This window comes from Momordica charantia, assembly GCF_013281855.1.
Source record: "Momordica charantia cultivar OHB3-1 chromosome 6 unlocalized genomic scaffold, Mcharantia_2.0 BLBB01000006.1, whole genome shotgun sequence".
In the NCBI taxonomy this organism is placed as follows: Eukaryota; Viridiplantae; Streptophyta; class Magnoliopsida; order Cucurbitales; family Cucurbitaceae; genus Momordica; species Momordica charantia.
The window spans coordinates 5,778,408-5,791,991 of NW_028275164.1; the positions used below are offsets into that span (position 1 = coordinate 5,778,408).

The 13,584-nt window shown below is 37.8% G+C and overlaps 3 protein-coding genes across 6 annotated transcripts; 1 reads left to right on the forward strand and 2 right to left on the reverse strand.

Moving 5' to 3' along the window:
• The first annotated feature begins 540 nt into the window (after positions 1-540).
• LOC111014466 (protein phosphatase 2C and cyclic nucleotide-binding/kinase domain-containing protein) lies at positions 541-7,103 on the forward strand. Of its 4 annotated transcripts, XM_022289204.2 has the most exons (17): positions 622-811; positions 902-1,004; positions 1,360-2,790; positions 2,971-3,102; positions 3,211-3,444; positions 3,566-3,691; positions 3,999-4,061; positions 4,158-4,240; positions 4,319-4,550; positions 4,635-4,951; positions 5,067-5,154; positions 5,264-5,330; positions 5,446-5,723; positions 5,836-5,901; positions 5,993-6,114; positions 6,260-6,416; positions 6,548-7,103. In XM_022289204.2, the coding sequence occupies exons 3-17, from the start codon at positions 1,747-1,749 to the stop codon at positions 6,791-6,793; spliced, it is 3,255 nt and encodes a 1,084-aa protein (XP_022144896.2). In that variant the 5' UTR covers positions 622-811; positions 902-1,004; positions 1,360-1,746; the 3' UTR covers positions 6,794-7,103. The 4 variants fall into 4 exon arrangements, with proteins under 4 accessions (XP_022144897.2, XP_022144896.2, XP_022144898.2 ...); XM_022289205.2 differs by lacking the exon at positions 902-1,004 and having other exon boundaries at positions 541-696; XM_022289206.2 differs by lacking the exon at positions 902-1,004.
• Positions 7,104-9,430: 2,327 nt separating this feature from the next.
• Positions 9,431-11,520, reverse strand: LOC111014427 (E3 ubiquitin-protein ligase ATL42-like). The gene has a single exon (XM_022289149.2). The coding sequence runs from the start codon at positions 10,935-10,937 to the stop codon at positions 9,633-9,635; it is 1,305 nt and encodes a 434-aa protein (XP_022144841.1). The 5' UTR covers positions 10,938-11,520; the 3' UTR covers positions 9,431-9,632.
• A 146-nt stretch (positions 11,521-11,666) lies between these two features.
• On the reverse strand, positions 11,667-13,566 carry LOC111014428 (E3 ubiquitin-protein ligase ATL42-like). Its single transcript, XM_088125496.1, has 2 exons — positions 12,341-13,566; positions 11,667-12,226 (listed from the first exon to the last, which is right to left on the reverse strand). Exons 1-2 carry the CDS (start codon positions 13,014-13,016, stop codon positions 11,775-11,777), a joined length of 1,128 nt encoding a protein of 375 aa, XP_087981622.1. The 5' UTR covers positions 13,017-13,566; the 3' UTR covers positions 11,667-11,774.
• Between the last annotated feature and the right edge of the window lie 18 nt (positions 13,567-13,584).

A 13,584-nucleotide genomic window follows, 5' to 3' on the forward strand; every position in this document is an offset into this window, starting at 1 on the left:
TAATGAATTGAGCTAAGTTGAAGTTGACTACAGTCATCTATCACATAGATTTAAAAACAATTTTAAAGGTTGAATGGCCATGTGCAGTATTAAAGCAAGATTTCAACCCAAGAACAATTTGTAATATGCAGATTGAATATTATATATGATAAGCATGAATAGAATAGAATTCTCCTGAGACAGACGGTGCTTTTGCAAGCACTGGATTATCTGTCTGAATGTGGCCTGATTCAGCCCCTTTTCAAAGGGTAAGAAGGAAGACGACTGTCACAATCCACTTCCCTTTCTGTTTTACAAAACTAAAGTGGATTCCCTGTTGACTTAATAACAGTTCCAAAATTACCACACACAAGAAAGTAACCAAAATCTCATCTGATTGTGAATCAAGTTCCAAGCAAATAGCCTACGTTTTTGCTAATTACCTCGAAAGAAACACAGCGAAAAGGATCCGGCATCATCCTATCCACACAACTTCGGAGGCAGAAGTGTGGGTCTTTTTTGGCCAGAGGGAGATGACTCAGGGACCACTTAATGATAACGAGAGAACGTGGGTGGCGTTCTTGGACTCTCGAGGCTTTTTCATGTTGGGTAATTTGCTCTATCGAAAGTCCCCACTGCCTACAAGATTAAACAAAACCCAAGGGGAAAATTATTGCTCTTTCTTTCTGGATTCCTGTTTTGGTCGTCTCCGTGGAGGTTTGTTTCTCGTAACATTCTTTCTCCCTGTTGTACTGTACTTGAAGCACAGTTAACACAACTTCATCGAAGATGAACAAAGTTACAAACGTCCCATAGATTTATATGCCACTGGGTAGGGCCATTTCTTCAATTTAGACCGCCCCATTTCTCCCTCTGCTCTGTAATTTTGTTAAAGTTGAAGCTTTATTGCGTGGGCGAACAGGGACCTTTAGAAAAAGAGAACGAAATCTCGAGCGGCAGAAAGCTGCTTCTGCGAGCTCGATCCTCGCCGGTCTCTGTAATGCATCTTTGAGCCTCTGTTTAAGGTCGTTGACAATCTGGGCGCATGGTTTTCAAAGTCATTGATTCAGTCACTGTTCTGTTCCGACTTCCCGCTACCTCTGTTTTTCTGATTTTCTTCTCTCTGTTTCTTCCTTTCTTGATTATTGGGTTTTCGTGATTTCTCCAAGCCTCCAAATTGATTGATATACTCTCTCTGCCCCCTTTTTGGGATTTGGGTTTTGATAATTTAATTGTCTTCCTCTTTGTTCTTTTGCTGTAACGCATTTTTTTTTTTAATTTTAACGCAGTAGATCAAGAATGTCGTTTTCATGTCTGTCCGAATTTTCTCATCGAAATCTAGAAATTTTTGGGTGTTGAAGTCTCATGTTTAATCCGCAGGAAATCTCGGGGTGTACTTTTTGATTAAGTTGTTGGCTGCCTTTCTGCAACACTATATTCCTGAAGTCTAAAAGGTAAGGTATGTGCAGAATCTGAAAGATTTTCTCGGCTTTTCTTCTCCGATTTTCCGGCATTTTCTCCACAATTCCAGCTCTGGGGTGTTCCAAAAAACTTCAATTCGGAAGATTGATCAGAAAATTTCTTCTTCTTGCGTTTTGCCTGCGAGTGGGTAGTTAAGCTTGCGGCGTAGTGCAGTATTTATTTCTGTTCGCGTTCTCGGTGCCACTGCCAGAGGTTCGTACAGGAAACGAGTTATTGGCGCGTGAACCTGATGAATTTTCCGGCGATTCTTGTCACGCGCTTTATTTCATTTCCGTATTTACACTGATGGGTTGCGTTTATTCGAGGGTTTGTATCGGCGAGCCTTCTTCTTCTACTCCAAAAACTGCGAGAACAACCGGAACACAATATGCGAAACCTGGCGCTGAAATCGACACGATCTCTTCTTCGTCTTCCGATAGCCAAGAAGCCGAAGTCGGTGACCGGCTGAATCAATTGAGCTCAAACAACAGAGATTCAGAAGTCGGAATCACGAGGCTCTCGAGAGTTTCGTCGCAGTTCTTGCCCGCCGATGGGTCCCGAATCGTCAAGGTTCCTTCTGGAAACTTTGAATTGCAGTATTCGTTTCTTTCGCAAAGAGGGTATTACCCCGATGCCCTCGATAAGGCGAACCAAGACAGTTTTTGCATCCACACCCCATTTGGGAATAGCCCAGATGACCATTTCTTTGGGGTTTTCGATGGGCATGGGGAATTTGGAACACAGTGCTCGCAGTTCGTAAAACGGAAGCTATGTGAAAATTTACTTAGGAATAGTAGGTTCCACAGTGACGCAGTTGAGGCATGCCATGCAGCGTTTCTGACCACTAATTCACAGTTACACGCAGATATCTTGGATGATAGCATGAGCGGTACTACTGCCATTACTGTTTTAGTTAGAGGTAGGACTATATATGTAGCTAATTCAGGTGATTCGAGAGCGGTTCTAGCAGAGCGGAGAGGGAAGGAAGTTGTAGCGGTCGACCTCTCGATCGATCAAACTCCATTCCGAACCGATGAAGTTGAACGTGTTAAGCTTTGTGGTGCTAGAGTTCTTACACTTGATCAGATCGAGGGGCTGAAAAACCCGGATGTTCAGTGCTGGGACACTGAAGAAGGAGATGATGGTGATCCTCCAAGGCTGTGGGTGCCTAATGGGATGTACCCTGGCACAGCTTTCACCAGAAGTATAGGTGACTCAATTGCTGAGACTATCGGAGTTGTCGCTACGCCTGAAATTGTTGTTCTGGAGCTGACACCGGATCATCCTTTCTTTGTTGTTGCTAGTGATGGAGTATTTGAGTTTCTTTCGAGCCAGATGGTTGTTGATATGGTAATGCACTTTATAATATGTTGTTTATGTCCAGCTCCAGATCAAGGCATATTGGCTGCTAATTCTTGATTACAGCATAAGGCAATAATGAATAATATAGCTCCTTCAACATAATATTGTATTTTCGTGCTTTTCACTGTGTGTTCTCTCTAATGCTCCTCATTTGATGTTATCTTCCAGGTTTCCAAGTATAAAGATCCCCGCGATGCTTGTGCTGCAATTGTGGCTGAGTCTTACAGACTTTGGCTTCAGTTTGAAACACGAACAGATGATATCACTGTTATTGTGGTGCATATTAATGGGCTAACTGATGTACAATTACTTCCCTTATCTTTTTTCCATTCAAGTGGAAGTTTAAAAATCATTAGTTTCTATAGTTTCTTACATTTAGTTCAACAGATATTTGCTTTATTTGGATAGATGGTTAATAGTGAATCAACAAGATCCAGCAGTGGTGGTTTTACTCGATCTCCAATTCCTCAAGTCGTGGAAGTTACAGGATCAGAATCTCCCTCTACCTTTGGCTGGAACAGGAATCACCGTGTGAGGCAAGATTTGTCAAGGGCACGTCTCCGGGCTATTGAAAGTTCCCTAGAGAATGGGCAAGTCTGGGTGGCTCCATCTCCAGCCCACAGGAAGACTTGGGAAGAAGAAGTAAACTCATGTCTTGCTTCTTATATCCTGACTATCAAGAAAATTAATACAGATTTGTTTCGTTTATGACTTACCCTTAATGAACCTTTGAGTGCTGAGTTCTTGGTTTCGTATTTTACAGGCACATATTGAACGGGCATTGCACGACCATTTCCTCTTCAGAAAACTAACTGATTCTCAGTGCCAAGTTTTATTAGATTGCATGCAAAGAGTTGAGGTCCTACCGGGACAAATTGTAGTCGAACAAGTAGTTTTCTTTCTTTATCTCTTTTTTCCTTCACTTTTCATGAAAGCCAACCGCTATTCCGAAATCAAATATGCATGCCAACAAGTTGAGAAAAAAAAATGTGGACTATTTCAGCATAATCAGGTCAAACCACCAAAAATATATTCGAAGGGAGAACAAGTGCAAAGATATGACTGCAAAACGTAAATCAATAGTGATCATGAATGGGAAATATGAATTTAACATGATGTAATTCTGGTGGATTTTGTAGATGAATGAATTAGGATGTTAATTACTTATCATGTGTATGGACCATGTTGGTTTGTAGGGTGGTGAAGGTGACTGTTTTTATGTTGTTGGCAGTGGAGAATTTGAGGTTTTGACAACCCAGGTTCATATCATTTTTCTTTCTTTTAATCCATTATTGCACATTGAAGGTATTTCCTTGAGATTTACTATAGGCTAGATGCTATCATCGTAATTGTAGGAAGAAAACAATTTGGAGGTCCCCCGGGTTCTGCATCACTATACAGCTGAGAAGCTATCTTCCTTCGGGGAATTGGCTTTGATGTGAGTTTTCTTTTGTTAACTGCAGCACTATATGATCACATGAGGGTGATGCTTTTGGTTAATGAGTTTTGTATGTAGGTATAACAAACCACTTCAAGCCTCGGTACGTGCTGTGACGAGTGGGACACTCTGGGCTTTGAAAAGAGAGGATTTTCGTGGAATTCTTATATCAGAATTTTCTAATTTGTCATCTTTGAAATTGCTTCGATCTGTGGACCTTCTGTCGAAGTTAACAATCTTGCAATTGAGTCACATTGCAGATTGCCTTTCTGAAGTTACGTTCTCAGATGGGCAGCTTATAGTTGATGGGGTATCCTTATTTCACAACGTCTCATAACTTTCCTTTTAAATTCTGTTATCTTTATAACTATTCAGGTAAATTTTTTTTTTCCAGACCGAAGACTTATGTGCATTGCACATTGTTCAAAAGGGACAAGTGAGGATTACTTTTGATGCTGAGATAATGAGCAGTTCAAACGTTTACAGCTTCAATTATGCCACTAAAAAAGAGGATGATTCTGCACAGAGTGGTAAAGAGATCTCAGTTATTAAGAAAGAGGGGAGTTATTTTGGCGAATGGGCACTTCTTGGTGACCGTATTGGCTTCTTACGAGCAGTTGCTTTGGGAGATGCTGTGTGCGCTATTCTAACAAAGGAAAAGTTTGAGTCAGTTGTTGGCCCTTTACCAAAGCCCTCTCAAGATAATCAAAGGTATATTGCTTTTGCATTTGGGTTGTGTCAGCATACTTTTGACATTTTTTGCTCTATTTCTTATTACAGATCCATATTATAGCTTGAGTTGTTCACATTGTTTAAATCCACGTAGGGCAAAGGAACATTCTTCAGACAATCTCCATCACTCTGCCAAAATTATGGATATTTCAGCTCTTTCAAAAGTTGAGCTCACTGATCTGGTGAGAATGCATTTCTCTGTTAGGTTAGAGGTTATGCTAATGCAAGTATGATTTTTCTGCTGAAAGTAGTCACCTTCATGTTATCTTATTTGATTATTTTTGTTTGTAGGAGTGGATAACTTGTTTATATTCCACAGAATACAGCGAGATTGGGCTAGTTCGGTTAAGGAACACAGGTTATCTTATAGTTTCTTGTCATTCTTCTTTATAATTGGCTGTGAATAATATTCTTCTTCGATGGCTACTTTTCAAGCTGATGGAACTGCCTTGGTGGGTTTGATTTTCAACCAGAAACTATGCTTAGTTTAAAAAGGTTTACCAGACAGAAGGTCAAAAGGCTGGGACTAGAAGCACAAGTTTTGAAGGAGAAAAACCTTATGAAGAGCATCAGTCCTTCAGCTTGCATGCCGCAATTTCTCTGCACTTGTTTAGATCGATCACATGCTGGCATATTGCTAAAAACGTGCCTTGCTTGTCCTTTGTCTTCGATACTTCATGTCCCGCTCGATGAATCTTCGGCACGTTTCTGTGCAGCCTCACTTGTCACAGCATTGGAAGATTTGCACAAGGTTTGATGATATGGACTTGCTGTTTGCTGTCTTTTCGTTTCCTTTCGTTGATTAATGTTTCCGTATAATTTTTTGACTTCCTCTTTCTATAACTCTTCATTTGAATTTTCAGCTTGGTGTTCTCTACAGAGGAATCTCCCCTGATGTTCTAATGTTGGATCAAACTGGACGCATACAGGTTTATATCTGCTCCTATTTTTTCGTATTCAAGGTCTCCATCAACAATTGGAACAGCCGGCTTATATTTTCTTTTATCTATCTTATTGCAGTTAATAGACTTCAGATTTGGGAAGAAAACATCCGGCGAGAGAACGAATACTATTTGCGGGACTGCAGACTTTTTAGCACCCGAGATAGTTCAGGGCAATGGTCATGGTTTCACTGCTGACTGGTAAAGATGCAACTTTGTTCTCGACTTGTTCATTTGGAAAATAACTTGATGCTTACAGAATCGTAAATGAGAAAAGTATTCAAGCCGAACTTCACCTCTTTCACATTTGAACCTATAACTCCCTAACGGTGTTAAAAACGTCCAGGTGGGCACTGGGAGTCTTAATCTATTTCATGCTGAAAGGTGAAATGCCATTCGGATCATGGAGACAAAGCGAGCTCGATACTTTTTCAAAGATTGCAAAAGGACAACTAAGTCTTCCCCAGATTTTCAGTCCTGAAGCCATTGATCTCATTGTCAAGGTAATGCTAATGATCAACAATCTCCTCTCTCTACCTTTTTCCCATTTCCACCTGCGATGACTGACCGTGTACTATGCCACGCCAAATTTTATATCGTAATTTTCACTTATTCTAATCTATGATTTGATCAGTTACTTGAAGTTGATGAGAAGAAAAGGCTTGGAAGCGAGAATCCGAACTCTGTAAGAAGACATCCATGGTTTAATGGTGTTGATTGGAAGGGGATCCATGATGGTACCTTTCCCGTTCCTGATGCAATCACTTCTCGTGTGGCTCAATATTTGGAGAGCTACGCTGAAGATTGCAGCGTTTCTTTAGTTAAACCGCCTCAAGATCCCGAAGAACAGGACGCCACCGATTGGATCAACGACTGGTAGAAGCACAACACTGAAAAACTCTTGTGCAGGCTTTTTCCTGGTGCAGTCTGTCTTCTGCCGATCGAAAAGGGCCGACATAATACCAGTAAGTTGCAGCATATCAAGTTCATGGAAAGATTAGGTTGGTGAATTGATCTTATTTTTCCCATTTTTTGTTTGTTAAAATTTGATTCCTTGTGAATACAGAATAGGTATATATATATATATGTAAATGAAGGAGAGTTCATTTTTTCTCTACAGTCAAATGATTACTTGTGGAGACTTGTGTTACAGGCTGACTCTGCTGATAATAATTCCTTCTTATTCTTCATCCAGTGGCTTTATTGCTCGTTTTGTGGAGTTCATTTAACCTTAATATGTTGGCTCTCTTCTTTTTAATTTTGTAAAAAAAAAAAAAACGCATCTCTTAACTTGATGAATTGCATCTATGGGTTGAGAACCTAATTGGAAAGTTGCTTTGGATAATTAAAATCATAATATGGATTTGAAATATAATTGTTATCGATTTTTTATTCTTTATTTTTTATTATTTTGTTTTGTTATGCATTACCCATTAATTTGGCTTGGTTGCAGGAACAAGAATTGAACTTCATTGGGGTTTTAACCTTAAATTAGGAGGAAGCTGAAATCATAATTAACATTTAGGATTTTTTGTGTTTGTAATTCTTATAAAATTCGTCAATTCAGATTTCTCAAACATACCATTTATTTTGCTTACTAATTTTTATATCTGGTGAATATAATTTAACGGTTAAAATATTAGTAACCTTCTAGATTTGGATTTTTACCTATTTTTTGTATATCGCCTATTTGAATATAATTTTAATGGTTAAAATTTTAGAATTTTTACCTATTTATTTTTTCTAAAATGGACCATCATAGTATCATAGTTCAACAGTAATTAGTATGTGTTTTTTAGTTGAAGGTTGGATCTCTTATTTCTCCAAATTGTTGTATTAAAAAAGATATATATCAACTTTTAAAATTGTCATAGATGCCTTTAATTAAGTTGATATATATATATACACAAAAATAGTTTAATTATTGTTTAAAGGAGTATAATTGTTTATGATAAATTCAATTGTAGTTGTAATTTAATTTGTTTAAATAACCCATTGGCATGCCCATTGACTTTATTTTGAGTTATTTTGGGAGTGATCAATTAAAAAAGAGAAAAGAAAAAACAAAGTAGAAGAGATTTTCCAGCTGAAAATATGGAAATAATAAGAATTTCGTCCCACGCGACCATCAAAATTCCATGCATTTATTTATTTAACTTCAACCCATTCTCTACATTTTTTTCTTCGTCATCACAACTATTATTGTTTTAATTTAATTCAATCACTTGATGCGACCATACTTCTCTTTAGAAGTATATATTTTTTTCTCTTTTTAAATCTAAGAATTTCATTTATTTATTTAATCAAGCATTTACCCTTGCATACTATGAATGTGGATGTTTTTGATTTTTTTTTTTTTTTTATAACCGCCTGCTGACTAATTTTGTAAGAATATTCATTTGACTCTATCACATAGGACGTCTAAGAAAATCATAAAATACTTCATATTTTAGACCAATAATCATTATCACTATGATTTGAAACTAAAACTTATAAAGTTGTGAATTTACTCCTTGATCCTAAAAAAATTATCCAATAGACTTTTACTTGAAGAATATTAAGTGATCAAAACAAGATTAGTTATAAATAAATAATTAATTACACAATTTTAGGATGTATTTGCATGGATTTTTCTCATTACCGAATCTGGGTGACACGAAAGAAATCTCTCCACTGTGATTATAAAATCAAAGTTTTTTCCAAAACTTCCATTATTTTCTTATAAACTTGTGGAGAAAGTTTCTCTTGGGGAAAAGAAAAATTGAGTTTAACAACAAAAAGAATTGCAAACCATATAAATAGATATATAAATAAAATAGAAAAATTATTTCTTTTATCTACTTTTTCTTGAGATTCAACTTCAACATTGATTTGAAAATCAACTTTTCAAAACGAAATATAGGAAAACATCAAACATATAGACAAAAATATTGATAAAATGAATGTAAATAATAACAATGTTTAATTTATTTCAGGATACCTCCTTCAATATTTTCATAAAAATTGAGAGCTAAATATTTTACTTATTCATGTTTATGATGATAATTTCTTGAAGGTGAAGAAAAAGTCAAAGCTGAAACTGCAAGTAATATGATTTTTGAAATCTAAGCCAAAGACAACCAAGAAGACCCACCCCTTACGTCAATGCTGGAAACCAAAATTATATTTTATTTATAAGAAAAAAAAATTGATCTTGGGGCAGCCATTAATCAAATTGTTCCAATCAACACCCTCTTTTTAATGCCAAAATTTCTGCAACTTTGCTTTTTATATACATATATATGTATTTATTATATAATCTTCTTGTTCTCTTGTGCGGCTGGCTGCATGCTGTTTGACTTGGAGCAGGCAAAGAATCCTGGGTTTTCTTTTTCCCATTAATTTATCATCTCCAGTTTTGTTTTGTTCTCTTTTTTAGGGTTCTTTTTTTGGGAAATGTTGAATTTTGAAGTTACTTGGGCAGATTGTCTTTGCCCCACAAGGGAAAAATGAAATCTTCCAAACATCAATGGAACCCTGAAGAGAAAGTTAGAAGCTTTTTCTGCCTTTATACACAGATTTTGATTTGGGTTTGCCTTATATATCTGATCAAATTTGTATGGAAACATTTCAAAGAAATCGATGTCTTGACTATCTAAACTAAAAGTCCATGGTTTCGGACCAAGTAAAAGAAATTGCAATGGAATATAATGAAAGAACAATAAAAAGAAAGCACGGTTTTATACAGTTTCTACAGTCTGTAGTCTATTTTCAGCTGGTTGAGACCTTGTTTCTCGGTTGGCAAACCATTGGACTGTTCTCTTAGCAATTGGGTACCAGTTTTGTCTCATTCTTTCTTGCTTGCCATTGTTTCCCAGATCAGAAGGCTCCCCAGTTTCAACTCTTGTGTTAAACTTCAAATCCAGGTCACCCCAAAATCTTGATATGCCTGTGATTTCTGAAACTGATCTTCTCTCATCTGGGCTGTTAATTCTTGCTGTTTGACATGGTTTTGCAGCAGATTCTGATGTAGAAGGAAATACCAGAATTGGAACTGAGTTACTTTGGCTTATTGTGCTGAATTTGCTGTCAAATGATCTCTTTATCTCCATCTCCTCCTTGATCTTCAAGATTTCTTCATTTTGCATTGATCTTGGTGCCGTTGACTGCTCAATGTCTGTTTCAAAGGAAGTGAATCTGCTGCTTGAAATGGAACCAATCATCTCTTTGTTCAAGAACATAAGGTCCGACGAACTGACGTTGCTCCATCGATTCATGAAGACGAAATCGGATACGATAATCTTGTGATTAAGTCTGTGTAGGTTCTTCATGTTTTCATCTCCATCACAGGCCTTCTGTATCAACATTTCCTCATCCTTTTCACTCTTTAGGATCTTTCTGAAGCTTCTTCCAATGCTGAATCTTGAAGAGCCATGGGGCTGCTGTTCTTGTTCTTGTTCTTGTTCTTCTTCTCTCTGTACAAAGAGCTCTATATTTGAGTCTTGTTTCAGCTCTGATTGATTGCTCAATAGGAGCCTCATGCTGCTTGAACTAGTGAAGAGCTTCAAGTCCTCAGAGCCAACTCTTTGCCTGCAAAGAGGACAGCTAGCGTGTTTTTCGAGCCAATGGTCGATGCAGTTGATATGGAACGCGTGCTTGCACTTTGGCAACAAGCGGAGAATTTCGATATCTTCGAATTTCGATAGGCAGACTGCACATTCCAGCCCTTCTTTGGATCCTTTCAGTGTGGAGAATCTAAAGAATGGAAGGGACTCGATCACCGTCTTGTCGATTCCGGAATGCCGAGAGCTCGATCTGATTTGTGCTGGATGGTTTACGCTATCCCCACGGACAGATCTCCTATGGCAGAACTTTGCATAGAGAAGGAGAACAAATGTCAACAGAAACATAACTCCTAGAATTCCTATCACAAAGCCAAGGCTTGGCTGAAATGCACTGTTTTCAGAATCTTGGGGATCAATTTGAGCTTCAACATGAAAGAACACAGAAAAGAGGCAAAAAGCAACCAAACTTAACCGCTTCATCGAGTCTTCAACTGCTGAAACTTACTCAAAATCTACTGATCCCAATCAAATAAAGCTAAAAACACCCTTTTTGATGGGCATAAAAGGGTGAGAGGAATTGAGGATTTTATACGAAAGACCCCTTAAATACACCTCTGCTAAGAGATTCATTCATCAGCTGTGCTGGTTCCTGAATCCTTCTCTGGCTGCTGTTCTATGACTTCGCCTTCACAAACCATTTAAAAATTTGCAAGTTTTATGGCAGTTTGAAATTCATAAGAGATGATGACAAAGTTGAGGAAATTTTAAATGTTGTTTACAAATGTGGGGCTCTTATTTGGTAGGCATTACTTGGGTGATAAGTAGCAGATAAATAGATAGAGGAGAAAAAACAATAGCTAGGCATCAAACTCTGACATCACCTTCTCCGAAACGAAACTTATCTCGACGCCACCAATCATTCTACTTAATGTGTAAATGGAACCAAATTATTACTTTATCATTTAACCATGGAATTCCCTTTTTCATGTGGATTGCCTGGCTTAAACAAATGGAAATTCTGAGTCCTGCAACATGCAGGGGATTAAGCACACATGCTGCACAACTCTCTGGCTAGTTTGTCTGTGTGTGCCTCTAGATTGGTTTTTTTAAGCTTTTATGTGACTTCAGAAGCCAAGTTATTGATAGGAAAATGAATAGATGTTTACACCATATGAATAAAAGGGGTCATTTATAAATCTAAGAAAAGTCTTCAAAAGAACTCAAAATTGTGTATTAGAAGACAACAGAAATGACAGCAGCCTCTCAAAATCCCAATAGAAAAAAATTTCTATTTCATATGGTTACAAAACAATTTGTCTATACATCTGGCTGCTGTGTGTACTTTGAAAGTTGAGCCCTATGTTCTCTATTTGCAAACCATTGGACTGTTCTTCTTGCTATTGGCAACCAAATCTTCCTAATTCTGTAATCTTCTGCATTTGATTCAATCACAGAAGTTTCTCTTATTGCATTCTCATTGAAATTGCCAAATCTTGAGAAAGCAGTGGTGTCTGAGACAGATCTTCTTTCATTAAGATTTATTGTCCTTGACGTACTTGCATTAGAATCTGATATGGAGGGCATACCTGTAATTGAAATTAAGGTGTTTTTCTCAGCTATGCTTATCCTAGTCTCAAATGATCTCTTCATTTCCATCTCCTCCTTAATATTTGAGATCCTTTTGTCCTCAGTTTCTCCCGTTTCCGACCGACGAATGTTGTCAGTGTCCAAGGAAGAGAATCTATTGCTTGACATGGCCCCAAGCATCTCTGTATTCAAGAACATGAGGTCAGAAGAACTCAAGTTGCTCCATCTGTTCATGAAAACAAAGTCAGATACAAGAATCTTGTGTTTATGCTTGTGAAAAACCACATGCTCCTCACTCTGGCGTTCCCTGGCTCCGTCTTTTTCCTTACTGCCCTTTCCAATTTTTCCGAAGCTGCTTCCAATGTTGAACCTTGAAGAGTTGTGATGATCTTCTTCTCTCTGCACAAAGAGCTCCATGTTTGGATCTTGTGGCAGCTCTGACTGGCTGTTGTTCCTCATGAGTCTCATACTGTTGGAACAGGTAAAGAATGCTACGTCCTCAACGCTGATCCTACACCGGCACATCGGACAGCTCGAGTGATTTTCAAGCCAATGATCAACGCAGCCAATGTGGAAGGCATGCTTGCATTTCGGCAGCAACCGAAGAACTTCGATATCTTCAAATTTGGATAAGCAAACTGCACATTCCAGCCCTTCCCTTGATCCTTTTAGCGACGAGAATCTAAAGAAAGGAAGCGAATCAATCACCTTCTGATCAACCCCGGAAAATCTCAAGTCTGATCTGAGAAGTCCAACTCCGAGATGAGCCCGCGGTCCACGGGAATTCCGGTGACAGAATTTCGCATAAAGAACAAGTATGAAGGCGAGGGAGAGCATGATTGAGATGATTCCAATAAGCATGGTGAGGTTTTCTGGAATACCAGAATCAGCTTTTGGTGGAGACACTTGTGCATTGGCATGAACAAGCAAAGTAGCCGTAATTATCAGAATGATTCTGCTAAACTTACTCATGGAGAAAACTCAAAAGGAAGAAAACTCTTCTCAACTCTAAATGATCCTTTGAAACAACACTTCAAAAAGAAGCACAAACTTCTCTCTCTCTAGTGGGAAATCTAGAATCAACTCTCTGATTCATTTGAAACTTTGTAGCTTGAAATTTCATAACAAAATTTGGGTTTCACAAAGCTTCTAACACCCAGAAAGGTACAATCTTTGTACAAAAAAGGCATCTGATGTGAAATATAATGCTCACAGAACCAGCCATCACATCTTGGATGCATTCTGGATTCAATTTCAGTTAGTTTCTTAAACCCTTCAATAATTTTAATGGACAGACCAAGTTTTCAAAGTTGAATTGATGTTAGAAATTATAGGATTCTAGATAATAAATGATTCATTAAAGGTAACCAAAAGTCAAATGTTAGATAACTTTGGAGCTGCAGAAAGTCAAGGTTGGATATTGTCTGCCTAATTTTGAAGGATAAGTTTTTAATCAGACAGCTAGCTGTAACCTCCATGTCCACAGGAAATTATAACTGGAGAAATTTTGTCCTTTTTCATTTATTTCTCCTTAAAAGTA